This window comes from Haemaphysalis longicornis, unplaced genomic scaffold (genome assembly GCF_048455015.1).
Source record: "Haemaphysalis longicornis isolate Haplotype H1 unplaced genomic scaffold, Haemaphysalis longicornis Haplotype H1 scaffold_10, whole genome shotgun sequence".
In the NCBI taxonomy this organism is placed as follows: domain Eukaryota; kingdom Metazoa; phylum Arthropoda; class Arachnida; order Ixodida; family Ixodidae; genus Haemaphysalis; species Haemaphysalis longicornis.
In genome coordinates, this window is record NW_027526204.1 from 145890664 (window position 1) to 145917211 (window position 26548).

General features: G+C 46.6%; 1 protein-coding gene across 2 annotated transcripts in view; it reads right to left on the reverse strand.

Annotated features, from left to right (window-relative positions):
* Positions 1 to 284: 284 nt before the first annotated feature.
* The window catches only part of LOC144159595 (glycine receptor subunit alpha-2-like), a 70960-nt gene continuing 44696 nt past the window's right edge, over positions 285 to 26548 (reverse strand). The window contains exons 4-9 of one of the 2 annotated variants that reach the window (XM_077691182.1): positions 23380 to 23447; positions 8003 to 8229; positions 6836 to 6918; positions 5855 to 5989; positions 4903 to 5252; positions 285 to 2461 (exon numbers count right to left, since the gene is read on the reverse strand). In XM_077691182.1, coding sequence (XP_077547308.1) covers positions 2315 to 2461; positions 4903 to 5252; positions 5855 to 5989; positions 6836 to 6918; positions 8003 to 8229; positions 23380 to 23447 — 1010 coding nt within the window. In that variant the 3' untranslated portion in view covers positions 285 to 2314. Of the gene's footprint in view, positions 2462 to 4902; positions 5253 to 5845; positions 5990 to 6835; positions 6919 to 8002; positions 8230 to 23379; positions 23448 to 26548 lie in introns of both variants that reach the window. The other variant, XM_077691181.1, reaches the window with a different exon arrangement.

The following is a 26548-nucleotide window of genomic DNA, read 5'->3' on the forward strand; positions in this document are numbered from 1 at the left end:
TTTCAACGTGTGGCATTTTCAAGTACAACTGCCTCTTCCTAGCCACTCAGAGCTACTGAGTTTAGATTAAAGGTGCGTAATAAGTAGCGCTATTCCGTTGTTTCTTTTTGTGTACACACCAGCCTACTCGTTCAGGTTGTAGCGTGCGCAGCTGGTGGGCCAGTTAAAGATATATGTTTGGGCAGTTGGTGTTGCTGAACATCGACATAGAGAGATTTTATTTTCTGAATGATCGTTCGGAGATACTCCTGCGTTTACAAAATGTGTTATGGATGTAGAATGTAATAATTGAAACGAAAACGGGAGTTTCAGTTTTTATATTTATTGTTGAATAAACACTTTAAAAGTTTTGAACTCTTCGACAAAATAGAGATCTAGGTGATAGATGGTATGTGTGCGTACGTTTCGACAATACAATAAAAACGAGGCACACAAACTAGCGTCTCGAAAGTGGCGTAAAGAGCGTGGCATTCCTTCCTCATTTGCAAGAATGAACGTTGACCTAGGGAAAAAGAATGCCCATAGTTCCTGCAAAGTCCTGGCGAATGCCTTTGAATGCCTACGTATCTAGAAGTGAACAGACTCGTCACTTTAAAAATCTTAAAGATAAACTACAGATTCAGGATTACATTGCAGAATATGATATGCTTCAAGCTTTTTAACATAGTGAGTTAAGTTAAGCATAATAACTGAGCATGTTGCGCAGCTTTATCGACGTAATAAGCCTCACGGCTTCGAATGAAATATCGAAGCACTGAGCCCAACTGCATGTGAAAGTGCGAAGGGCTTAACACATGAAACAATTTGCGTCAGAATACACTTGCACCATCCAGAGCTCTAGCTGCGTAATGCGACATTAGATTAGTTGATCAAGCAGGTGCAAAAAATTACATCATAGATACCATTTAATCCAGGCAGGCGTGCCAAAAGTGTTTTCACGCTTATGAGGAGCGAGAACCTGATCATGAAATGTTATGCTTGAAAGAGCAAAGCACAGAAATGCCCATTAACTGTGGCACAAAGCAAACCATGAATACGTCATTGAATGTTGTCGTGCTACTGGAAACGATCGCGGAATGATGTGCTACGAGCTTTGCGTTGCACACAGTAACAGGATTGAACATGAGTTTAAGTTATTAGTATTTTGATCCACTTTGTTCTCAAGAGCGACACCGATTTTGAGACATTTTCCTTCCAAGCGAAAACAGACAGTAAAAAGGAAGGCCGCGGCATTGAATGCAGTGTTCATGCGAGCTGTTGTCCTCTAGCGCACAATGTTAGTTCTCCGAAAGTGTTCCAATTTCCAGAAATCACTTTACTCTGGTCCCAAATCTATGCGGGGCCAAAAAAACGCATTTCTGACCGTTTTCAGCGCTTGATTTGTTGTCTACTCGAATTTTGATATCCGTCTTTATGAGGGAACCTGGTTACATTATTTTGTCAATTACCTATTTTGCAGCGCACTTTAGAATGTGATCGGATCGCAGCTTCTTCTGCATTTAAATGAGGCTTTGCTGTTTTAACCTTTTGCACGCTCCTCTGGCCGTGTTACGTTTTGCAAACAATGCTACAGGAAATCTTTTTTAAAAAAGGTTTTTATGATTTACTGTGTTTTGAAGACTTCCTAATGGGTCACTTTGTTATAAAAAAATTCCAATGTCTCCCATGTGCTCCTATTAGGCGTCGTTGCAGATAAACTGTAAGAATTAGCTACCGCGAATGCAGAACTTTGTGTTGAAGCTCAATGTCCTGAGTTTTGTCAAACGATGTTGTGGGAGAAACAGGAATTGTTTTCTCTTGTCGAGCCTTCAATAAACTCTGACATAAGAAGAACGGACCCACAAAATGAAGTTCGGGGAGTATTTAGTGATCATTTATAATCCCTTATAATATTATTTGAGTGTACAGAGAATTTCATTCTAACTTTGGCGTTCACTGCTACTTCACGTCAACACGTGCCCTAAAACTTTTTCTCAGAAGAAACGCGGCTGAAGAGCACGTTTGAAAACAGGAGTGTGTTCAGATTTGGACGCCAGTTAAAGATCACCCGGTGGTCAAAAATATCCCGTACTCTTCCAGTAAGCTGCGTCTTGCAGCTGGGGTGTTGCAGCACGCCATAAAAGTGCAAAATTTCGAAGACAAACGTGAGATACAGTCAAAAGGGGAAGTGAATCCGCACAACAAACTTGTCGCATAGTGCAGAAGCCCAAGTGTCCTCTTGTCTCTTGCGTCCTTCGGTTCCCATCACGTGGAGTCGTGTTGCCATGTCACATCGGCGATCTTTGCGGTTCAGCGTGCTCACCAGAAGTAGTGGTCACGCACAGAGCACGTAGAAGATCCAGTAAAAAGCGTTCAGAAAGACAAAGCTTGTGGGGAAAACGATTCGGGACACCTTGTCGATGAGCAGCGCTTTTAGGCGCCCTTGATCCCTTCGGCTCATCTGGGACGGACTTCCGGGGGCCTGCGAATAGTCGGATTAAACATCAAAAGCGATTGTGCGTAACGGAACCTACGGACCATGAAACACTTTCTATAACCAGGGTCCTTCAATGCTTCTCTGGTCATGAAACTCCCGGCCAAGTTTCGTACGGGGACAAAGGCTACCCGAGGGGCGCAACCGCAGATCGGAGGGCATCCACTGCTCTGTAGCCAGACCGGCAGGCAGAAACGCAGTAGCAGCACACCCGTTCGCACCAAATTTTTTCGCCACTCACAAAATGATAAGCCCATTTGAGTGGCCCATGACAGGTAAAGTGAGAGCGCACTGCTGATAACGGTGCGAGCGTCTGTTTTATCTAACTCCGTGGTCCGTTCCCGGCCAAACGCGCTCTGACCACGCCCCCGGCTGCCCTCCGATCAACACCAGCGCCGCGGCGCGGCAGCGTACGAAGCTCTCCCATAGCGTGACGGCGACGTTTCATGACCAGAAAGGCATTGAAGGACTCTGCTATTACTTTTTCTGAACCTGAATTGCTTTCTCAACGCAGAAACAAGAACACTCAGTGCGTAGAATGGGCATCACAGAGAATCCCAGAAAGATATTACAGCTCTACTCCCGCTAGATAACGTGTAAAGTTCTAGAAAAGATTTCAATGTTAAGCTTTGTATGTTTCACTGATGGCGTCGGTGTGCACCCCAAGACGCGCTGAAAGAAAGCCAACTTTCTCTGGCGATGATGATGATCGTGGGCGAAGTGGAGAAAATAAAACGCTCCCCGTTCGGAATCGAACCTCGGTCCCGTGCGTATCAGCCGACGTCTATGAAATTCCGCCATTCCGACACCGCCGGAGCAGTTTTTGATTTGAAAGGCGCATGGAAGTGCAAAGTTAGACAGAAAAGTCAGGCACCCCTCTGTATAACTGCGACGAAATTTGAGCCCGAACCTTTCTTTGTGCGAAATCGAATGTCAAACGGTCAAAGTCAAAGCGGCTGCTACTAAAAGTCAGAACTGCTGCGAGTCAAAGAAGAGCTCAATGAGCAAAAGTACAAAGCGTATGCGAGTCAAAGTCCAAACTCAGACGACAACCAAGGAATCCATCACTACACGGATTCACATTCGACCGTCGTCGTCGTTTGACGAAGAGGTGCATGGTTTTTTCACTCTACGCGTTTTCGTCGTCATCTGCGTTTCTTTTCTCCTTTTTGTTGTTGGACGTTCTGTGCTTCCTCGGTACGGTTTGCTCAATTTTTTTACGCCGCATTATTCAGTTTTCATTCATGCATATCATTGAGTGTCCTTATTTACTTAATTTTCTTTTCTCTTACTGTCGTCTTCCCGATCTCTCACATCCGCCTCACTGCATTGTAATCACCAGTCTTGGATAAGAAGCACTGGCGCTAGCAGATCTGGCGTCTCCAGTCCAGAATAAAAAGTTCTCCCGCCCTACCTCCCTTCCTTAACCCCCAACCATATCTCTAACCCACTCTCTTTCTCTTTCGGTCTGAGAATTAATTTCCAGCTGTATTGACGTCACTCGGGCGTTGTCAAGGCTATTGGGGACATCCTTTCAGTTGCAGCCATAAACGCACCCTAAGATACGCCAACAGAAGCCATCAACTGTAAGGTATATCTGTTCGACGCAGGGTTGATGAGTGCAGGTGATAACTAAAGCTTTCGCAGTGCTTTCAGGCACGAAGGAAAGACTGTAAGCGGTTACGGGCAATATTCCAGGGTCTGCTTAGGCGACGCCAGTGCGGATAATGCCAGCTCCAAAACCTCCCCAAAACTGCCTGAGCAGGCATACCATGGGGTGCAGGTGTAAGAAATGGCGCTTAGGGTAATCTGACTGACCGAAAGGAGGCGTGATGTCAATGTTTAGAAATGCTACTCAGGTTGCGACCACAGTCAAAACCCCGTGTACGTCACCTGAATGAACCGTCATCCTCAGCGGTTTGTGGGCTGTATCTAGTATCTTTCATTAGTGTTTCCGCGACGTGGGGTAACCGCGACGTTCTGTGTTGTCTGCTTCAGCGATGCATATAATATCCAGAAGCTGGCACACATTCAGCGAACAGCCCTTACAAGCCACCAGTATGGTTTGTGTGGGAGTATGGGAGCCATGATAGGATGTTGTGAACCCATAAGTTTTGCAGCGGCACGAAGCTCATGCGTGCAACAGTCGTTCATGTTTAGCGAATGTTTTCAAAAGTTGTAATTTTTCAGGTAAAAATTACTGTTGAGTGCAGCCTTTGTGGCAGAAGGTCGAACATTTGTGCTATCTTTATGTGACCGTACACACAATAGCTTGACTGCTCATATTTACTTTAATGAGAATATTTGTCTGAAACTGTTACCGAAGCTTGAAGGCCGCAAGAGGCTTGGGCTATGTTTTATATTGATGTCACGCGTTTCCGTCGATCGAAGTACCACAGCGTTATCGTAGATTTTAGAGTAGAACTTACAACTTGAGCACGCAAGTAATCGAGCTGGCAGCCATCTTCAAGGATGATGTTGACCACCGCATATTCCATGAGAGATGCGAACACGAACACTGTGCAGGTTGACATGAAGATGTCGATGGCCTTGATGTATGACACGGGAGGCAGGTCCGCCTGGCTCTTCGCGTGCTGTGTGCACAGCGTGAGGAGGCTGGTTACCCCGAGGGTTACTCTTGCCGGCACGGCCTCGGGCTTTATCCAGAAGGATATCCAGGACATGATCACGATCAGGCAGGTTGGAATGTACGTGTGGAACATGTAGTAACCCAGCCGCCGTTTGAGCCTGAAGGTCAGTTGGAGGCAAGTAAAGTTGCCTGTGGTGAGGAGAAATAGAGAAAGGAAAAAAATGAATTAGCAATTACCCGAAAAGCTGGAAACTATAACGAACTAATTCTCTGTTAGAAAATGGTAGAATACTTAAGTGTGCTTTTCTCTCGGCATGAAAAGGTATAACGAACTGTCTGTATCTAATTGGGTCATACGTATGGAAAAGCGTTGTGTTATTGGTGGGGTACGCTTTAACGGTGCGCTTAGTGAGTTTTAGGAACTGCTACAAAAACCATATGTATTTAAAATATTTGTGGGATCACATTTAATGACCCCCTTCAGACATACCGTAACACGTGCTAGTGAGTGAGTGTTTCAAGTGCACAAAGGTGTGAGTTTTTATAAGTTTTTATAAGTTTCGCCGCCATCTTGAGATGGCGATGGCGATGGGTGGGACGAAATTTCCGCGGTTTCGGCAGTTTCGGTTTCGTATCCGAATTTAACGCGCATGCGATTTTTTGACCTATTTTTCCGGAAAAAACTGCGCGTTAGAATCGGGCAAGTTCGGTATCTATCCTATTTCCACCAGAACAATGCCATTTCTAAACGTCATGCAAAACGAAGGTTCGTTTGCAGTCACCAGGGTTACCAGTCGAATATGACTCCGTGCAGTCCTGGGGATCTGTTTTTTCCAGGTCGAGTTGAGGGAGCTCAAAGTCTGTGTGCACCACCGGCGGGTCCTGGTCATTCCACTCGAACACCAAGTCGTCCGTTGTGTGGGAAACTACCAGAAAGAACAAATATGGGAGATCTTGCAGCCAAATTTAATTAGGCAGCAACTTAAAGCAAACCTAACACAGATCGTCGATTTATAAATTTTGTGTTAAAAGCGGTGTCTGCTGACTTGCTTTTTTTTTCTTTCAGGAAAATTTGAGAACATAATTTTCAGTGAGCAGGAGCAATTCGTGCCCACATGTTTCTCTGGAGAATTTTACTGTATGTAAAGTAACTCTTCAGAGAAGTAAAGTGGAAGTCTGGGCCGGTTGGTTCATGATGTTCAGGGAAAACCCAGTGAAAACACGCTACACAAGAGGACAGGAAAGACAAGGACAGCCACTGGACAGTCACAGTCACTGTCCTTGCTTTCCTCTCCTCGTGTGTGGCTTGTTTTACCTAGTTTTTCCCGGAACTCTTTAACTCCGCGACGAAGAGTCGACTTTTAGAATGCACATAAGAATATAAGAATGCATATATTATATTTCCAACAATTTATTATATAGGGGGGACATGACTGAGAAAATCCAAATTTCCCAATAAAAACAGGCTACACTACTTCCTTTTAACTCGGAACACATGTAGATTACAGGTAATATACAACCAAATGACAAAGATCTAGAACATCTTTATTTTTGGTTTATTTAGGTGAGCCCGAAAAGGGTCCTATAATATGAGCTATCTGGCAAAAGAGATAATTGAAAAGGCACAACTTTTTGGTGGGATTCTAATAGTTCTATGGTTCCTCAGAACGAATGAAACTCGTAAACTATGCGCTTTATTACAGAACTTTTACACAAATTTTAATTAAACAACATTGGAAATCTTTGGTGAAAAATATAAACGTTGAACTTACGGCTCTCCATTTGCATGGAGCAGGTCTGTGTGTCATGAGGGTACGAAGCAAAGTTCATAGCACAGGACAGCGTCAGAGTGAGCCTACAAAAAAACACACATAAAGCTTTGAAGTGTAACTGAGGACAGGGAAAATAAAGTGGTGAATACAAAAGGGTCTCTCATTTATATCAGGAACTTTTTGCATGAACGCAATTTTATTTGTTTATTAATAACCAGTGGTATTGCATGCGCAAAATTTGCAAAAAAAGAGGGTTTAGCTGTGCGGGGGGCTCAGACCCAAAATTGCCGTGCTTTTTCAGAAAGTTCGCTAACAAAAAATTGTACTTAGCATCACTTTTCTCCCGGCAGCGGCGACCGCTTCTCTGATGGACACGAAAAGCAAAAACGCCCATGTGTGCGAGATTTCGGAGCACGTTAAAGATCCCCAGGTGGTCAAAAAATATCCGGAGCCCTCCACTACGGCGAGCCTCATCGCCTGCGTCGGTGCCTTAAACCGTACAATCAATCAATCAATCAATCAATCAATCAAGCATCACAGTTGTTTTAATTTTATTGCAAGCGCATTCCATCATTATATTATAATAATCAACGGCCTAATAGGTCCACTGCACGACGGAGATCTCTCGTATGGACCTCCAGCCGCTCATGTCCTCCACCCGAGCCCATTCTTTACCTCCGAATTTCCCTGTTTAATTCGTTTATCGAGTTATTGGCCTTCTACTTTTTCTAGACCCGTCTTTCGTCGTTATCCCCTCTGGTGCCCTTGCGGTCCAGTGTGCTCGTCGTTTTCCCTAACTACTTGACCAGCCCAAGTCCATTTTTCTTCGTAACTTTAGGAGCGGTCGCTCCTTATTGGAGCTATATCTGTGTTGCTTGCGTTAATTGTGCACCGATGAAATTATGCGTAGAGGAGTATTCGTTACTCACTCTACACTTTGCAACTGGGACTTAAAACCCCGAAAATACCTGTAAAATGCGTATACCCGGCACGTATCACAAATAAATTAAAATTGGTGCGTCATAGGTATCACTTGTTATAGAGGAGAAAATCTACAGCAAACTTTACTCTTCAATTGTTTGTGGTGAGCTTGCGGCACAAATATGTGCTTGAAATGCTGCCAAAGTGACGTAACCTGGATCACCGTATAAGAATGAACAAACTCACTTCACCATGTACAGGATGGTCTTGTCCCTGTACAGCCAAATGTAGTGATTGGGCACGGTCATGGTTTGGAAAGTGACTTGCTTAGCGTTTTTAAAGACACAGTCGGGTCGCCAAACGCGCTCTAGCCAGTCTGTCTGCAGCACCCTGTAGTCGGCCGTCATATTCTCTGGCAGGCGGAGCCGGTGATCTTTCCACGATTGCGAAAAGAAGATGTCCGCTGCATACGTCTGCAAGTGGAACGAAATTAGGGCATGGTAATGCAATCATAATTTCATCAGCAATTTTGTAACCCGCGCGGCCGGCCGGGCACGACGCCTCGGGCTCCGCCCTCTACCTAGCGCAGGTAGTTAGACGAGGTGCGGCGAAGCCCTGCGTGGCCTGACCCGCACCTTTCTCGCAGGACGAATTTATAAAGGTCATTTCTCTCTCTCTCTCTCGACACTGAGGGCAACGAAGACATGATTATTCCTGTGTATATACCCGAGCAGCTGTGTGCCGGAGGCTATGTGCCACTTACTTGGAGTATGTGCCACTTAGTTACTTGGCGCCGGCCATAGAGTTTCATACTAGTATGTACTAGAGAGATATCTGGTGCTGTATTCCCGGGCTGCCATGGGCGGCGCCATTGCAGCTAGCGACGTTCCTCGTCTACTTGGCTTGGTTAGGCGCATGGGTTGTTTTTTGTCTTCAAGCCAAAATCAACAAAAACGGGTAACATCGTTTTCATGTTCATCTTGCATGGAGCTTCTAGATAATCCCTGACAAATAAATCTGTCTGGAGCTGTAATTTTAGAGTAACAAAACAAAGTTGATTAACCCTCTGCAGTATTATTGTTGCTTTTTCGCAGCCAGAGGCAACTTTCCAGCCTGATCGGGAACCATGCCAAGGACAAGTGGAACGTTCCTGCCCGGTACATGACGAAACGCTTGCTGAAGCGCGGCTCCCTTAGACAGTGGCGCCAGATTTCCCTCTAGCGTATATTAGTATGAAGCTCTATGGCGCCGGCGGTGTGAATGGCACCACCGGCGCCATTCGCAATGGACATCGTCGTTCACACTCTATCATCGTCAGTGTGATCTGCCATATTGGTGCTACTCCTCGACTCGCTATCCTGTTGTCTTAAGCACGCTTCTCCACAAACTGGTACCCGAAGACTCCTTGGATGTGGGTCACAACACATTTATGTCCAAAGGTTTCGCGAAAGGAAGCCTTGCAGCCAGTTATTCACAAAAAGATCTGCCTTATTTCGTCGAACAGCTTTTCGTCGCACCTACTCTTGGCCTAAGGCAGAAACATGCAATGCTTAGAGGATCAGAGGCACAGAGAAACGTATGGTCGTGGCTTACAATTCCGGGCAGCCAATGGGTCTTAACATGCTTTATATGTAGTTTATGAATTTTAAAACAAGGACCACAACTTTATTTTACCAAGTTTCCTTTTGGGGCAAAACATGACAAAACTCCTTCCATTGATGGGGAAACGATGTTCAAGAATTCTATGTAGTGTTCATCTTTATTGGCTAGGAAGGCGACATCCTTTTGTAGCGGCTTTTAGAAGATGCATATGCTACTTTTGAGACCCCGCCAGCTTCATCTCATCCATGTTTTCTGTGTCCGCTTTAGAATGCCATTAAACGCACTAAGAAAGCGTAGTTCGTTTCTCCGACCTATCAAATCGATCGGGGGGAGCGGGGGGGGGGGGGGGGGGGGGGCATACCATGAATGCCAATGCAGCGCAGGGAGTTTATTGATGAATCGTGGCACAAGCATTTGGCGCCCCCCACGCACTTTCTTGGGTTCACTTTCTACTTGGAGTGAGTTCGGCGAGACACAATGAGCTGCATATAACTGACCCTAGAAGTGTGGCATCAGTCTCTGTAAGGCAGGGGTAGCACGACGAGAGCAATGGTATTGGGTTATTTTTGAAGAGAAATTGGAATGCTAGAAGCTGTACCCAGGTAGGAATAAGGTCCTGTAGGGGAGTGTGTTATGGAAAGTGAGGCTTTGAATTAGCTTGTCTGTACTCCCGCAGCCGAGGCAGTGCATCTTCAGTTTTATGGTGGCGGCTCATTTAGGTTTACTCACAAAACACAACAAATTCCGCCAAGGTGATCATTGAAGACGAAGCACGTATCAAACTAATGCGTTAAGAATATAGGCAGAGGGAAGTACCTTATTGCTAAAGTTTAAAGTAGTGTGAGCATGCATTACACGTTAAACGCTAGTGTTTTAACCGTTCCTGTCCTACAATGTAGCAATGTTTCTGAAATAGAACGATATCATTAAAACTTCCCCATCATTCAAACGATTTGGGTGTAATTTTTCTAACCACCACTAAAACAATATGTATCCAAAACTCTGCTGCATTAAACATTGAATGCACGCAAATTACTTCAAACCGCTCAACGTGATCGTATTGATTTCAAAAGAATGGTATTTTGTATTAGCAGAAGAGAAGATGCATGGCACGTTTCCTTAGTTCGCATGGAAGCCTCTTAGGGAAAGTAGTGCGAGACGATAAATGAATTTCAGTTTTTATAGCCAATTTATTTAAAAACCTTGATGAACTCATTTTTCTTTTTTTGCACCAAATGTGCCGCAATTTCTGTAACATGTGCCTAATTAAGCAACAGTTCAATTTGAGTTACGCAGTCGTACTTTTTTAAGCAGCGCCCTGGAGGGGTGCCTGAAAAACTGCGTCGGCCCACAGCCACAACAACCAGCCAACCTAAGAAACAAAGAAATATTAAAATCACACCGTTCCGCAGCAGATTTTGAGATTACCCCTTTACCCGCAGGCAAATCCCTCTACATTTTCGCAACTTTATCTGCGACGAAAAGAACCTAAACATAAAACTTTCCGACTGTTTTTCTTGCGGACATAAATTATGTAGATTTGTTCGGCTCTACTTTTTCAATTGAAAGTGTTTCTTGCATTTTTTCAGATCCATACAAAACACACCGAAGCACCCGAGCGGTATTTGGTGTCATCAACGTATCATCACAACATCGACGGAAATAAAATATTGGTGGTTTTCTAAGGCATAGATGAGGAATAAAATAGCGCCAGATTCGCTCTTTTCTAAACTGAATTGTTAACTAACTTAAAACATTTAGACTACAGAAATTAAAGGGCCACCAAAAACATAAAACCCCCTTTCAAAGAGACAAAGATGGTTAAAACGCGATTATTTCTCCCACGCAAATTGAGTCAAAGATAAAGTACAAAATTCAGTAATATTCTACCCTGTCGGAAAGGCCCAATAAAATAGGTATCCGCGTCAAAACGCGAGAGGCTTAGGTTCGAGTCTGTCTACGGAAAGAACCTTTTTTTTCTTGAGGCGCTCGATGTGCCTTCACTTAACATCATCACCAAGGTTTTGTGACACTCAATTTGTAAAGTTGGCGTTCCTCCAGTGGGTGTTGGGCGTAACGATGACAGCACGAGTAAGCCGAACAACACCATCAATAAGGCATAGAAAACTTCGCTTATCATTGTCATCGTTCTGTCCCACTGAATTCGTTAAGTTGGCTTTCCTGCAGTGCATTTTGCTTGGACATCGGCACCATCAGTGAGGCAAGAAAAGGATCGCTTTAAATAGTGTGTAGTGAGCTGTTTCGTCCGCAACTGCGTGTTTTGTGCTTTGTTGCATCCGCGCAAAAAATGACACAGGGGAGTCCTAAAAGGATAGAACGTTAAAAAGGGTTTCTTTGTGAAGCTCGTCGAAGAGTCTTTTGTCAACGTCGACAATTATCCTGCGACCACAAAAATCGCAGTCATGACAGCTGCATTCTTGCGGCATATTTAGTGTCAATTCTGCTCTGACGCTGCTTCCAGAGATTCTGAAGGTTAAAAAGCGAGACTTCTTAAGCCCAGCGTTTTTGTGATTTATTTTTTATTCCCGTACTACGAAATGTACCACAGTCAAAGGGAATCGGGTGCATGAGGAAAGCAAGGTATTTTGTGGACGCTTTTTTGCGTACGCCAGCCGGGTTTTTGCGTTCGCTAAAGTATCCAAGTACCGCCGTCGAGTTTCAATACTATACATAGTAAAACTCATTTCTATTCCAGAGAAAGCTGCAGTCTTTCTCCACTGCTATAGACTGCAAGTTCACAATTGGGTAACATTCCGTCTTGAGTTGCTACATATTCGCTAAGCACGGCTTTCCTTCAACCGCGGAACATAAAGTGAATGGGCACTAATCCCATTAGGAGTCTCGCGACGAGGCAACGAGGTCATCTCCTGCAGCTTGAAGCACACCAGTGGCACGTAGCGCAGAGCATTTGAAGTTTCGAGACCTGCCATGCAAATACATGTTAAGTACGGTACGGGTGGCCGATTGGAATAGTTGCAATAGGTTCGTTTTTGATGGAATCCTCTGGTGGTTAAAAATATAGCACAACATACGCATGTTGAACTCGTTGTATATATATATATATATATACACAGAAAGAAATGCCGGCAGTCTACAACGCCAAAGAAGGCATAGGGCAATGGTTAGAATATTTTTTACCATTAGGGACGTTACATTATTATTTTTTATTAATTACGTGAGAAAGAAAGAAAGAAAAACACGCGCCCAGAGTGGGGACCGAACCCACGCCTTTCGATTAGATCTCGAATGCCTTACCAATTCGGCTATCTGGGCGACTGTGTTCTCCTTCACTTGGTAAGGCATTCGAGATCTAATCGAAAGGCGTGGGTTCGGTCCCCACTCTGGGCGCGTGTTTTTCTTTGTTTCTTTCTCACGTAAGTAATAAAAAATAATAATGTAACGTCACTAACGGTAAAAAATATTCTAACCATTCCCCTATGCCTTCTTTGGCGTTGTAGACTGCCGGCATTTCTTTCCGTATTTCCTAACGAGCCCCTCATTTCCAATCCATATTATCGTGCGAAAGCTTAGCGAGGGCCTCGGTTCTGGCAGCCTTGATGCCAAGGTAGCATAAGAGGGTTTGCCGCCAGTTACCCGCTTATGACAGGCTGTAGACATTCGCGTCACGCCCCGGGGGTTGAAAAGAAGGTCCACTTCTCCCCGTGTAGTCTGAGTGGCGCTGGCTACCACCCTCAAGCGTCAGATACAGTTGTAGTAAATATAAATACCCCAGAAAATGAAGGAGAACATAGTAGCAAGCATTGGCAGGAAGAAGTAGTAAGAATCCGTGAAAAAGCAACGAGGTGGGGAGGCCGCAACCTATCGATGTCCGCTCGTGCCACTGTCTGCAACATGTTCTTCCTGGCAAAGCTATGGTATGTGATGCAAGTAATACACTGTTCGCAAGTAAATGTGCAGAAAATGCACCGTATTTTTGCTGTATTCATCTGGGGTTCTCAATGGGAAAGAACCAGCCGTACGAATCTCTTTCGTAAAGTTCGAACGGGAGGGGTGGTCTTATCACACCTGTTTTTGCGACAACTTGTTAGCAGATTTATGTTTCTTCGCGATGCGAGTGATGCCTTTCTGCGCACATTTCTACAAAGTGTCTTGGTGGGTTCACTCCCGCAGTTTGTTGTTTCCAGTGTTGATAATCGTTACACATTGAAAGGTTACCTGAAGGAAACCGTTGAATCTTTAAGATTCCTCTGTGTAAGGTTTTCCCTTGAATACCTTTCAAGTGTTTCAAGAAAACGTCTGTCAGAGGATCTTAGAGATGTTCTTTTTCCAGTACCGCTGTACAGAACTATGTACCGCATTGGGCCAGGGCAAGATGTACTGTGTCGCGTCAAAAAGATGGCAGTCCCAGCATGTATGAAAACATTCTTTTTTAAGCTTCATTCGGGAACTCTTCTAGTCAAAACTTGGATGGCTGAAAAAGGGTTGTTTGTGCCATGGACAACAATTTGTCTTTTGTGTAAAAAACCCGAAAAAATAGACCACGTTTTCCTAGACTGCTGGGATGCCGTCTTTTTTTTGGGACGTTCTTCAGCGTACCCTGAAAAAATACTTGCCTGTGACACCACATGGAATCCGTTTCATCCCCGTAGACAAACATGACAGTGTGCCGTATGACCTGATAATGCTTTTGGGCCTACACGCCATCTGGCTGAGTCGTATGGCGGTGCGCCACTCTGATGCTGACGCGAAGACTGTCAGCAAGTACTTTGCTCAGATTGTCAGTATGCTGAAGGAAGTAATTAATATGCAGTGCCCGGAGCTTACGTGGCTACCCATTTTGGAGGAATTGTCTTCCTTCGATGTTTATAATAGTTTTCGCCAACCGAAGTTCGGTGAGCGGGTTTTAAACCGACACTGATACGTTTTAGAACAGCATTGTAGACATTGTATGGACTGTTTGTTCAATGTGCAATAAAGAAAAAAAAAGCCCAGATAGCCGAATTGGTAAGGCATTCGAGATCTAATCGAAAGGCGTGGGTTCGGTCCCCACTATGGGCGCGTGTTTTTCTTTCTTTCTTTCTCACGTAATTAATAAAAAATAATAATGTAACGGCACTAACGGTAAAAAATATTCTAACCATTCCCCTATGCCTTCTTTGGCGTTGTAGACTGCCAGCATTTCTTTCTGTATTTCCTAACGAGCCCCTCATTTCCAATCTATATATATATATATATATATATATATATATATATATATATATATATTGTAGCGTTGATTATGGACGCGATTGATGTAATTGTCACAGGCAAGCATGCAAGGACAATTCCCCGTCGGGGATATTCGGCTTGGTGCACGCCCGACGACGAGGAGGCAGAAGCATCGCTTGGGCACGGGCCGATCGAGTATCGCGTCGGACATAGCTTGCTGAGCACGAAGAACCTCGGCTTCTCCGCAGCTCTAACTGCTCGTTAGTGGGCCAATAAACCACGCTTCAGTTTGGTGGAGTGTGCGGGTTCGTTCCCAGCGTGACTCTACCTTCGCATCGCAAGACTCCAATACCACATCCTGGAGTTACGGAGCAGACGGCTACAGCCCGTGATGCAGCTGAACACCGACCGGGACATGGCACCTTCCTCACCGCAGCCCATCATGTGTTCGGGTGTGCTTCGGCAGCGAGACCCCCCTAACTTCGATGGAACGGATGACAACGACGTGGAGGAGTGGCTGTCGCAGTACGAGCGAGTGAGCACGCACAACAGATGGGACGATCGCATGAAGCTTAATGACGTTGAGTTTCATTTGGACCACCTAGCGAAGAAGTGGTTCCACAACAACGCAGCCACCATGGATACCTGGGCTGAATTCAAGAACCGCATTGTCGAGGTCTTCGGCCGTCCCGCCGTGCGGAAGCTTCTTGCTGAGCAGCGTCTCCGCACACGAGCACAGCGTCCTGGAGAGACCTTCACCAGTTATATCGAGGATGTTGTGGACCTTTGCAACCGTGTTGATTTAGCTATGGCGGAAGCAGAGAAAATTAAGCACCTGATGAAAGGAATCGATGATGATGCTTTCCAGATGCTGTTAGCGAAAGATCTGCGAACCGTTGCTGACATTATCACCCACTGCCGAAGCTACGAAGAACTCCGCAGACAGAGGGCGCTTACCCGGAGCTCTTCTGTCCAGGGAGAGCCGCTGTCGAGCTTGACGGAGGCGGGGGCCGACGCATCCTTGATGCGGCAGCTTCAACAGTTTGTTCGCGAAGAAGTCGCTCGGCAAGTGTCACTTCTTACCCTGGAGCCTGGATCAATGGTGCCACCGTCTGTTGCTGGCCCATCTCCTCGATACGGAGTGCCTCCGCAGCCTACCGAAGTGACTCCTTCCGTTGTCTCGCCAACGCTTCCAGCGCTTCGCCACATGATCAAGGAACAGGTGGCTGAGGCACTACCACCCACTCTGTATTATGCGCCCCTCACGTATGCCGAAGCCATGGGGAGACCGGTACAGCCAGCTGGGACGTCTTTTCGGGCCATGCCGCGAACCCCGCCACGCTCTGCGGTACACAGGAATCCGCCACCGGGGAATCCGTAGCGCACGGCTGATAATCGCCCCATCTGTTTCGCCTGCCGACTTCCAGGCCATGTGGCCCGTTACTGCCGCCGCCGCGTGTCCGCGATGAATGATGACGTTAGCCACACTTTTGGCTCTCCACACGGGTCTTCGCAGCTAATGACCGACGTGCCACCCAGGTCGCCGTTACCTGCCTCCGGTTACAACGATTTCAGCCGTCGTGACGCCGATAGCCGCCGTTCAAGCTCCCCACGTCGCCGCTCACTATCGCCTATGCGACGTCGTTCAAGCCCAACTGAACAGGAAAACTAGCCGCCGCAGTTCCGGAGGCAAGAGCTTCGCGACTTTCGAACTGTAAAAGGCCTACAAATGTAATCGACGTATCTGTTGAGGGTGTACGTAGAGTCGCACTAGTCGACACAGGCGCAGCCGTTTCCGTCATTACCGCCGATATTGGCCGCTCGCTTAGAAAAGTTACGACGCCACTGCCGCAATTTTCGTTATGTACCGCAACTGCGCAACGTGTAAAACCTTTGACAGCCTGCACGGCGCGTGTCACAATCCAGGACGTCGTGTACCCCGTCGAGTTCCTCGTGCTGCCATCCTGCTCCCATGACGTCATTTTAGGCTGGGACTTTTTATCTCGCAATCGCGCAATAATCGACTGTGCGCGTGCGCAAGTAGAATTTGATTCTCCGTTGGACGCGCCTTACGCCGACCTTCAGTCTACTGCCCCTGCAAAGCTCACCGTGGCCAACGACGCGGACATTCCTCCACGCTCGGCTGCTCTCGTACCGCTCTGCTGCTCTTCCATTCCCGACGCACTTGTTGTTTTTACGCCGTCGCCCTTATTTGTCCACCGAAAATCGCTGTCCCTGCCATTCGCCCTACTGACAGTTCATGCTGGCACGAGCGCCATAGTAGTCAACAACGAATCCTTGGAGCCCCTTCGTCTCCTGCACGGTGAGGTCCTTGGCTGCGTCGAAGTTGTTGAGCCACAGCTTGTCACCGCCGTACCAGACGACTTTTCGTCATGGGTTCCAGTGGCTGGTCTGAGTCCTGCCCCGTCAGCACCAGACCTGTCGCCTCCGGACATTGGCGCTTCGATCGATCCTACCCTCAGATCAGACCAACAAGTGAGGCTCCTCGCTCTGCTATATCGGTTCCGCTCTTCTTTTGACGGCGCAAAGGCACCACTGGGCCGAACATCTGCAGTTGCTCACTCCATCGACACCGGATCGCATGCACCACTGCGCCAACGACCGTACCGTGTGTCGCCGAAGGAGCGCAGCACTATTGACGAAGAAGTGAATGATATGCTCAAGCGGGGAGTAATTCGGCCCTCCAACAGTCCCTGGGCGTCTCCCGTGGTGCTTGTAACGAAAAAGGACGGTTCCATCCGCTTTTGCGTATATTATCGCCGTCTGAACAGCATAACCCGGAAGGATGTCTATCCTTTACCACGGATTGACGATGCCCTTGACAGTTTACAAGGCGCCGAGTTTTTTTCTTCCCTTGATCTGCGGTCTGGATATTGGCAGGTACCCATGGCGGAGGCCGATCGCGCGAAAACGGCGTTCATCACTCCTGACGGCCTGTATGAATTTAACGTCATGCCGTTTGGCCTGTGCAACGCTCCTGCCACGTTCGAGAGGATGATGGACACCATTTTGCGCGGCCTGAAGTGAAAAACGTGTCTATGTTATCTCGATGACATAGTCGTTTTTTCTCCCGACTTCGACACTCATTTGAGGCGCCTGGAGCAGGTTTTGACTTGCCTTGCCAAAGCCAGATTGCAGCTCAACATGAAGAAATGCCACTTTGCGGCGCGAAAGTTGACTATACTGGGCCACGTTGTGTCGAAGGAGGGAATTCTTCCCGACGCCACCAAACTTCGCGCGGTCGCCGAGTTCCCTAAACCGACCACCATGAAGGCTCTACGGAGCTTTATTGGACTATGTTCGTATTTCCGCCGCTTTATTCGCAACTTTGCCGCCATAATTGCGCCCTTGACGGCGCTTCTCGGCAAGGAAAGTGGTATTGGCGCTTGGTCGAGGGATTGCGATGAAGCGTTCGCAAAGTTACGGCGACTCCTTAATTCCCCGCCTATTCTGCGACACTTTGACCCGACCGTGCCAACAGAAATCCACACGGATGCCAGCGGCGTCGGAATTGGTGCAGTGCTTGCCCAACGAAAAGCTGGTTTTGACGATTATGTCGTCGCTTATGCCAGTCGTACGCTCACAAAAGCTGAGTTAAATTATTCCGTCACGGAAAAGGAGTGCTTGGCCAACGTATGGGCGCTTGCAAAATTTCGACCATATTTGTACGGTCGTCCTTTTGACGTTGTGACGGACCACCACGCATTGTGTTGGTTGTCGTCGCTCAAAGACCCGTCTGGCCGCCTTGGTCGCTGGGCTCTGCGACTTCAAGAGCATGACATCCGTGTGCTGTACCGTTCCGGCCGGAAGCATTCAGACGCTGACGCTCTGTCCCGCTCCCCCCTACCGGCGGAAGACTCGTGTTCCGTTTCTGTTGATGCCGGCCTGTCGTCCCTCGACATCACGGACATGCCAGCCGAGCAGCGCAAGGACCCCTGGATTGCTTCGCTTATTGACTTTCTCTCTGGCGTGCCCTCTGCTCAAGAATCGCGTGCGCTGCGCCGCCAAGCTGCCCACTTTGCAGTCCGCGACGAAATGCTGTTCAGGCGCAACTACCAATCAGGAGGTCGCAAATGGTTACTGGTAATACCTCGCCATTTGCGCACGGGCATATGCGCATCCTTCCACGCTGACCCCAGCTGCGCTCACGCCGGTGTGTTAAAAACGTATGAGCGGCTTCGCCTACGGTATTACTGGCGGGGAATGTACACGTTCGTCCGCAAGTACATCCGGTCATGCATCAACTGTCAGCGGCGCAAATGCCCTCCTACTCCCGCGGCGGGCCCGCTGCAGCCATTGCCGTGCCCAGAAAGACCGTTCGATCGCATTGGGATAGGCCTTTACGGTCCCCTTCCGTGCACAGCTGCTGGCAACCGTTGGGTCATTGTGGCAGTGGATCACCTTACGCGCTATGCAGAAACCGCTGCTCTAGCAACTGCCACGGCACGTGACGTCGCGTCCTTCCTGTTACACCGCTTCATACTTCGCCATGGTGCCTCTCGAGAGCTGCTCAGTGACCGAGGTCGCGTCTTCCTGTCGGAAGTCATCGAAGCCCTCCTGCGGGAATGTCGAATTGTTCACCGAACTACGTCGTCTTACCACCCGCAGACGAATGGTCTCACAGAACGATTTAACCGCACCTTGAGTGATATGCTTTCGATGTACGTGGCGTCGGACCATTCGGACTGGGACGTGATACTTCCCTTTGTCACGTACGCCTACAACACGGCCACGCAGACGACGACGGGATTCTCACCTTTTTTCCTGCTCTACGGACGGGAGCCGCCATGCACTCTTGACACAATTTTGCCGTATCGCCCAGATCAGACCGAGTTCGCACCCATTTCGGAAATAGTCAAGCATGCCGAAGAGTGCCGTCAGCTCGCCCGCTCGCTCACATCTGAACACCAGCAACACCCGAAGCATAATCTCGACGCTTCCACCGCGGCTCCCACCTATAGCCTGATTCACTTGTCTGGCTTTGGGTCCCATGCCCTACACCCGGTCTCTCACCGAAGCTTGTTGCAAAATATCATGGACCCTACAGAGTCGTCAAGCAAACTTCAGCAGTGAATTACCTCATCGAACCGGTTGCGCCCGCACCCGACCATCGACACCGTGGTCGCGAGATAGTTCACGCCAACCGGCTGAAAGAGTATTACGATCCTGTGGTCTCCTCGGCACCTTGAGTCGCCAGGATGGCTCGTTTTCCACCGGGGGCGAATATTGTAGCGTTTATTATGGACGCGATTGATGTAATTGTCACAGGCAACCATGCAAGGACAATTCCCCGTTGGGGATATTCGGCTTGGTGCACGCCCGACGACGAGGAGGCAGAAGCATCGCTTGGGCACGGGCCGATCGAGTATCGCGTCGGACTTAGCTTGCTGAGCACGAAGAACCTCGGCTTCTCCGCAGCTCTAACTGCTCGTTAGTGGTCCAATGAACCACGGTTCAATATATATATATATATATATATATATATATATATATATATATATATATATATATGGGCGCTTTTTTGAATTCTTTATGTGTTTGCATGACATACCACGTTCTCCCCTTTGCTTTCCGAGGTTTTCTTGACTGCCAACCCTTATATCTGTCTTAATTCCACGAGCCCCTCATTTGCAATTCTGATTCGCTACATGCGTAGCGAGGGCCTCTGTTCTCGCAGTCTTGGTGCCATAGCTACCTTAAGAGGTTTCAACCCTGGTCACCCACTCTCGACATGATTTAGACACTTGAGTCCCGGCCCGGGGGTTAAAAAGAAGGTCGCCTTCACCGCGGGTAGTGCGAGTGGCGCTGGCTACCACCCCCAGATGCAGGAAATAAAATACCTTAACATAAATACCCGAGAAAGCGGAGGGGAAACAGCCCCGCCAGAAGCGTAGTGGTCATCGCACCAGACGCGTATTCTGGAAGTCGTGGGTTCGGATCCCAGCCGGCGGGCATTTTTTCTCCACTTTCGGTCTTTTAAAATTTTTGATCTGTTTCAATGACCTACCGCATTCTGCCCCTGCAAAGAGCCCCTAATTTCCCATGCAGATATATAGATATAAACGTAACCGTTATCTCATTTATTTTAAATTCTTCCAACACTTTTGGCTGTGGAACTGTCGTTATCGGGGGTGTTCGTTCACTGCAGTGTCCAAGCATTCCTGATGAAGACAGCTCCGTTTCAATCGAAACAGAAGCGGCGCCGCTTGACAAAGAAAACCCAATTCAAATTTTGTGATCACATCCTCACAGAGACACATAACGTCCTACACCCAAGATTCGGTTAGGAGTTTGCTGAATAAAAAACTAGGTGTGTCTAAGAATATATCCTCACTGCCGAATAACTGAATCGTTTTTGACGTAACTTTTCATTGCCATACGGCATTTCAAAGCTGTACCGTTGAAAGCTGCTGCAACGACGACAAAAAGCAGGAAATCGCAAAGATGAACAACAAAGCGCACCCTTTCCTCGTTCGCCATCCGCTTCTTTTCCTCGATCTGTTCATGCTCTTACGCTATGCTTGCTTGGCGTAAGCATTATAGATCGATAAACCCGTTGCCACCCGCTAGGGCACACCACTGCTCCGGACTAGCCTGCCGCTCCTACGGGAAGGGCAGACTGCGGGTTCCAGCTCGACATGTCCGGGCTGGAAAGTCAATAAACGAGGAGCGTGTCAGCAATAGAAGAGCCCGCACTCGCCAGCCGACCCCTTTCCGAGTCACGAGGGGACTGGGAAAGGCGTCGCGAGGGAAGTAGTATTTGCAGGCCCGGCAAAATGACCACCGCAGTCACAGAGGCGGGTGTGTGGGGTTGGATAAAAAATGAGAGAAGATTTAGACTTTCTTGAAGACGTAGGCAGAAGGGAAGACCTGTGTGGGAGAATTTCCTCAGAAGAACCAATATGCATCTTAGAGCAAAATCATTTACACTGCTCCGCTCCACGAGCGGTGGAAGTTGCTACGCAGTTGGGAAGTGGTAATGCTGCATACAGCTGAAAATTAGGGAGCCTTGGACACGGTATTGGTCCACTTGGTAGAGATATTTCCGCGGGCGATAGAAGGGATTGCCTTATAATTTTAATAAAGTCACAACTTTCCCGCTAAATTTACAAGAGTGCGACCATTTTTCATTTTTAACATGATTGATTTGCAAGTATTGCAGGAAAAATTACATTTATTGCTTCATGGCACCGCTCTTCAAATGGCGTATAAGCCTTAGCCAGAGACCGGGAACCGCCACCTTGGCATTATCGAACGTTTTAGATTAATGGTGATGCATTTTCATATCTACAAATGTTTGAGTGCTGTTTGTTTTAAAAGGAACCGATAAAAGAAACCAACCGTTACATGGAATGCTTGCTAGCTGCGTTCTGAACCTTCGATTCGACGAGAGCTGCTCGTCGATAAATACTTCGAGTCCCATTTTTGCTTCTTTCCTTTTGTGGTAGTATATGCTGGCTTGCTAGACTTCTTGTATCGATTTTGTGAGAACTCGATATTACCGCCGAACTGATATCACTGAATTTGTAGGTCAATATATTGACAGCGCGTTGAATCGCTACTCTGAAAGAAATACCACCCAGTGAATTCGGCAATATCGAACACGACCAGACGCAGAACAGGAAATAATGTTAGAAATATCCGTAAAATAAGGACGATGGATTTATTTCTTAACTCAAAGAGAGATTTTGCTATTCTCCTCTTTTGGATGCATTCCAAGTTTAAGTGCTGCATTGAAATATCTTCCCTAACATTTTCGATATTTGACACTAGTAGCACAAGAAAAAAGCTTTTTTTAAAAGTACCATTAGCCCGATGCCGAGTTAGACGTTATTGACCGTTCTTGAAACTAGGCGCCATTATTTCGCCTTTTGTTTAGGTGATCACGCTTACTGCTACGCTTCTGCTTTGCATATAAAATGCTTTGCGCAAGCCCTTATACCCCCATGTATGAATTCTGCTTGGAAAAGCGGGCTTTTGTAGATAGAGCAGCTATTGTACAACACTTTGAGATTTCGATAATACCTTCGCCCAGGGACTCAAGGAGCAGCCCCGCAACAGGACACAATATGTTCTGTGGTGGTTTTACCGTGCATACTCGAATGCGGTTGGGCGAGCACATAAATTCGTGTTGCGAAATGAGCGGAATTCAGATTTTTTGCCTTGGTATGGAACATCAGCGGATGACTACACATAAAAGTAGGCATGGTGCGGTACGACGATGTGTGATAATCGCCAAGGAATAATCGTATAGGGAATGGGAGGTTAGTGGAACGATGCCCCGCAGTTATCTCTCACTGCATTCCTTCGTAGTAAAATAGACCACCCTTTTCTATCATTCCTGCTCGTTCTTGTATTCCAACACACTTAGGCACCCATCCACAGCAATAACCGTAATCCTGGGATCACTTCCCTGCAAATGCATAGGAGCTGCAGATTTCACGTGTTACACAACTTGTATAACGGCGTTGAATTCTTTTGTGCACAGCGAACAGTGCCTATTGCAAGGTATTCTTCAGTTATGTATTTTTCTGCACTGAAGTAAACATGGTAAAAACAGCAACTAAAACAACAAGGGTTAGATCACCTGCGGTACTTTATCCTACAACAGCGAGCTTGGCGAGCCTTCTGTATTGTGGGAGATACTACATGAATAAATACATCGCTACTAGCCAAAACTGGTGGCGCTTAGATGCAATAATAATCGATTTAAGAACTGTGTGGGACTTGGTTGCACAAGGAAACACCAAATTTATGAAGAATGCGATTACACGCTTGCAACTTCTTTGTGATTGGGGTATCGCACTCACCATTGATTCCTCGTCAATTGAATCCAGGCTCATGACGGTCACATGAAAGAGCACCACTGTTGGACGGCCTGTGCAGCGAAACATTCATAAAGATGCATTTAGTACTGGTTATGTTCGTGCCCTAATTTCTCAAACATTTCAGGCACCCCTTCTTCTAACAACGACGATGGTTGAACACGGAGATTTATCGTGGCGCATTTTTTAGTTGTCATGTGAGTTTGGACTTTGACTCGCATACAGTCCAAACTTTGGCTTTTAGGCATATTAGACAATGTATCGCAGAGGCTTTGACATCGAACTTTCGCTATTGGATTTCGCACGGACATAGTTTCACGTTCAACTATCGTCCTCATTAAACCGAGAGGTGTATGTTTTTCTGTCTAATTTTCCACGTCGATGCGCTCCTCTCTAAACCCAAACTGTTGGGTGCATGTCGAAATGGTGAGTATTCTCAGTGGTCTTGAACCGGAGTTTTTAAAATGGTATGACCTTCCAGATACCATTGCTTCCATAACTGACAGTACTAGATTTCGGGAACATGTGTCTCGACATTTTTCATGTTAATGACGTACAACAGTACATTTACAATCTTGTTCATTTTGTGCCTTGTTTTTTTTTTGTTTTTTTTTATTTTGTTTGCTTTTTACTTGGTTGTTCACTTTTCTGGTTGGGCGCCATTGTCATATTTTGAAATTGTTGAAATCTTTGTTTTCTTTCTGTGCGTATTACCACGTGTTTGTATGCTTGCATCACCTGTATTAATGCACATAGCGATTTATGTACTATGTTGCTTTAATGCTCTTGCACATAGTTTTGTATTTACCCCCCCTTACTCAATGCTCCTAGGAGCCTGTAAGGAATTGTGAATAAATAAATAAAAAGTAAAGATTGCCATAAAACCAGCATTGAAGCGTTTTTTTTAAGCTTTAAGTAAATACTCTGCTTGTTTAAAGTTGATTATCAGAGAAGGCCCTGTTTGTGCCATTGACCCCGAACTGTAGGCCACGCAAAGAACTATGAATTATTGGCCCTAAATTCATTGATTGCTGGCTCACTATGTTTTATTGAGTATCCTACAAAGAACGCTAAAAAAGGAACGGAACTTGTAATAACCCCCTTGTAACCCGTTTCCGGCAAGTACGAAATGAAGGGGTTGTACCATATGACATGCTGATGGTTGTAAGCCTCTATCACGTATGCAAAGCAAGAATGGCCATTAATCTTGCAGATATAGCTGCCCGACGTCTATCGTATAATTTTATTGAAAGTATTGTGCATACGCGAGATGAGCATCGCGCTAAGGCAGAATCGCCTGAGTGGTTGCCAGTAGTTGAGGAGCTAGTTTGTTTGAAGAAATTTTAATGTAAACGAGTCGGTGGCAAAGCTACCACAGGTGCGTTTCTTTTCATAAATTTTGTTGTAAACCAGTTGGGGTGTGTCCAAGCAGGCAATAAAAAAGATTCTGAAATGGCATAATCGGGGAGACGTGGGCTTCATAACGCGAGGGACCAAAGTTCGATTCCGACCCCGGGAAGCGTTTTCTCATTCACTGACAGCTTTATCATTATCATTGTCAAAGAAAGTTGGCTTTCCAGCTGTGAGTTTTTGACGCGGTATACGCTATCAGTGAGACAGGAAGCTTCGCTTTAAAAATTTAACCATGGAGTGTGTACATCATAAGGAGTAGGCAAGAAAAAACGGCAAAAAATTCGCTGCAGTTGTTACCGAGCTTGGTTAAGTTGATAAATGAAACTAACAACATTGTCGGGAAATTTTATTTGAAAATTTTCTCGTAACTGTGGATGCGAGATTAACTAATGTATTTTTATTGTATGGTTAGCCTAAAAAGAACTTGTAAATGTTGAAGGACAGCAACTGCAGAAGTAATTTTATTAGACATTTCGGGGTATGTTTAGCTCCTTTATATTCGTCTTCAGTACGCTATGTAAAGGCCGGAGGTGTGTCCGTTACTATAAAAATAATGGTGACTTTATTGTTTCCTGCGAAGCCCACAGTACACAGGGCTATCGTTTTCGCACCCATTGATCTTATAAGGTTAGTACACAATTTCAAAATATTTCCTGCTTTTCTGTGGGCAACACGACGTGAGCCTAACATAGCCCAAAATGCGTATTGAAAGTACAAAGAACAGTGACAATTGGCCCAAGGATTTCTACTCAAGGAACAACCTGGTACACTGCGAACGAAGCAGACTACAAAAGGGAATATTCCGAAGAAGCCTAAATGCTCAAGCAATAATATCGAATTAAAAGCCGTAGGGTAGTCTGGTGTTTAGTGAACTTCGTAGTAGTCGGAGAAGTACCTCTACAGGAGAAGTGTAGGCACCGAATATGAAAAACATACAAGGTTGACCTTGAAATACGCGAGCAGCAGTGAAGAAAATATACATTCAAGATAAGAATAAAGAAGTAAGCCGACAGAACCGAATGAATGGAGGAAAAGAGGGAGATAAAAAACGTGCAGTTCCGATAAGGATGATATTACAAATGAAAACTGGTGCGATAACTCCAGGGATATTGCTTTTTTTTATTCTAAAGCAGGCAATTGAAAAGTTTTTTTTTACCTAAGTATGCCTAAAATGATGCATCGGCAGTCAATACAAAGAAAGCAGAAACGATTCAAAAGCAGAAAAAAGACGTATCACTCAGTGCAAATGTGAGAAAAATGTTCTTCCCTAAACTGTAAGGTTTAGCAGATTGTAAGGTGAAGCGCTCAGTCGGCGGGGACGACGACGACGACGACGTCGCGGACACATGCCCGTGAAGGGATTGTCCTCGTTTCGGCATGGCCGAAAAAGACGAAGTGGCAGGTCACACGAGCCGATGACGGTGAACGCGAGGGCCCTATGAGAGCCGGCCACGACGGAGGGGTGACGAGGCCAGACGGGAACGAGGAAGGACGGCCATTCGAGTGGAGGAGTTCCGAGAGGACGGTTCGAGGAGAGCGGCGTCCAGGCGCAGATCGAGAGCTGATCGGGTCTCGGGGACCCAAGCTCGGAGGGATCTACCTGACGCCAAGGCCTCCCCTGACCAGCGTCCTAATCCCCAGTGTCCTGGCCCGTGGCAGGCACACGCGCTGCGTCGTGCCCCGGTCCTGAACGACCACGGCCGGGAGATCATCGTCTACCGGCGGCTCCCGGGTGTCGACT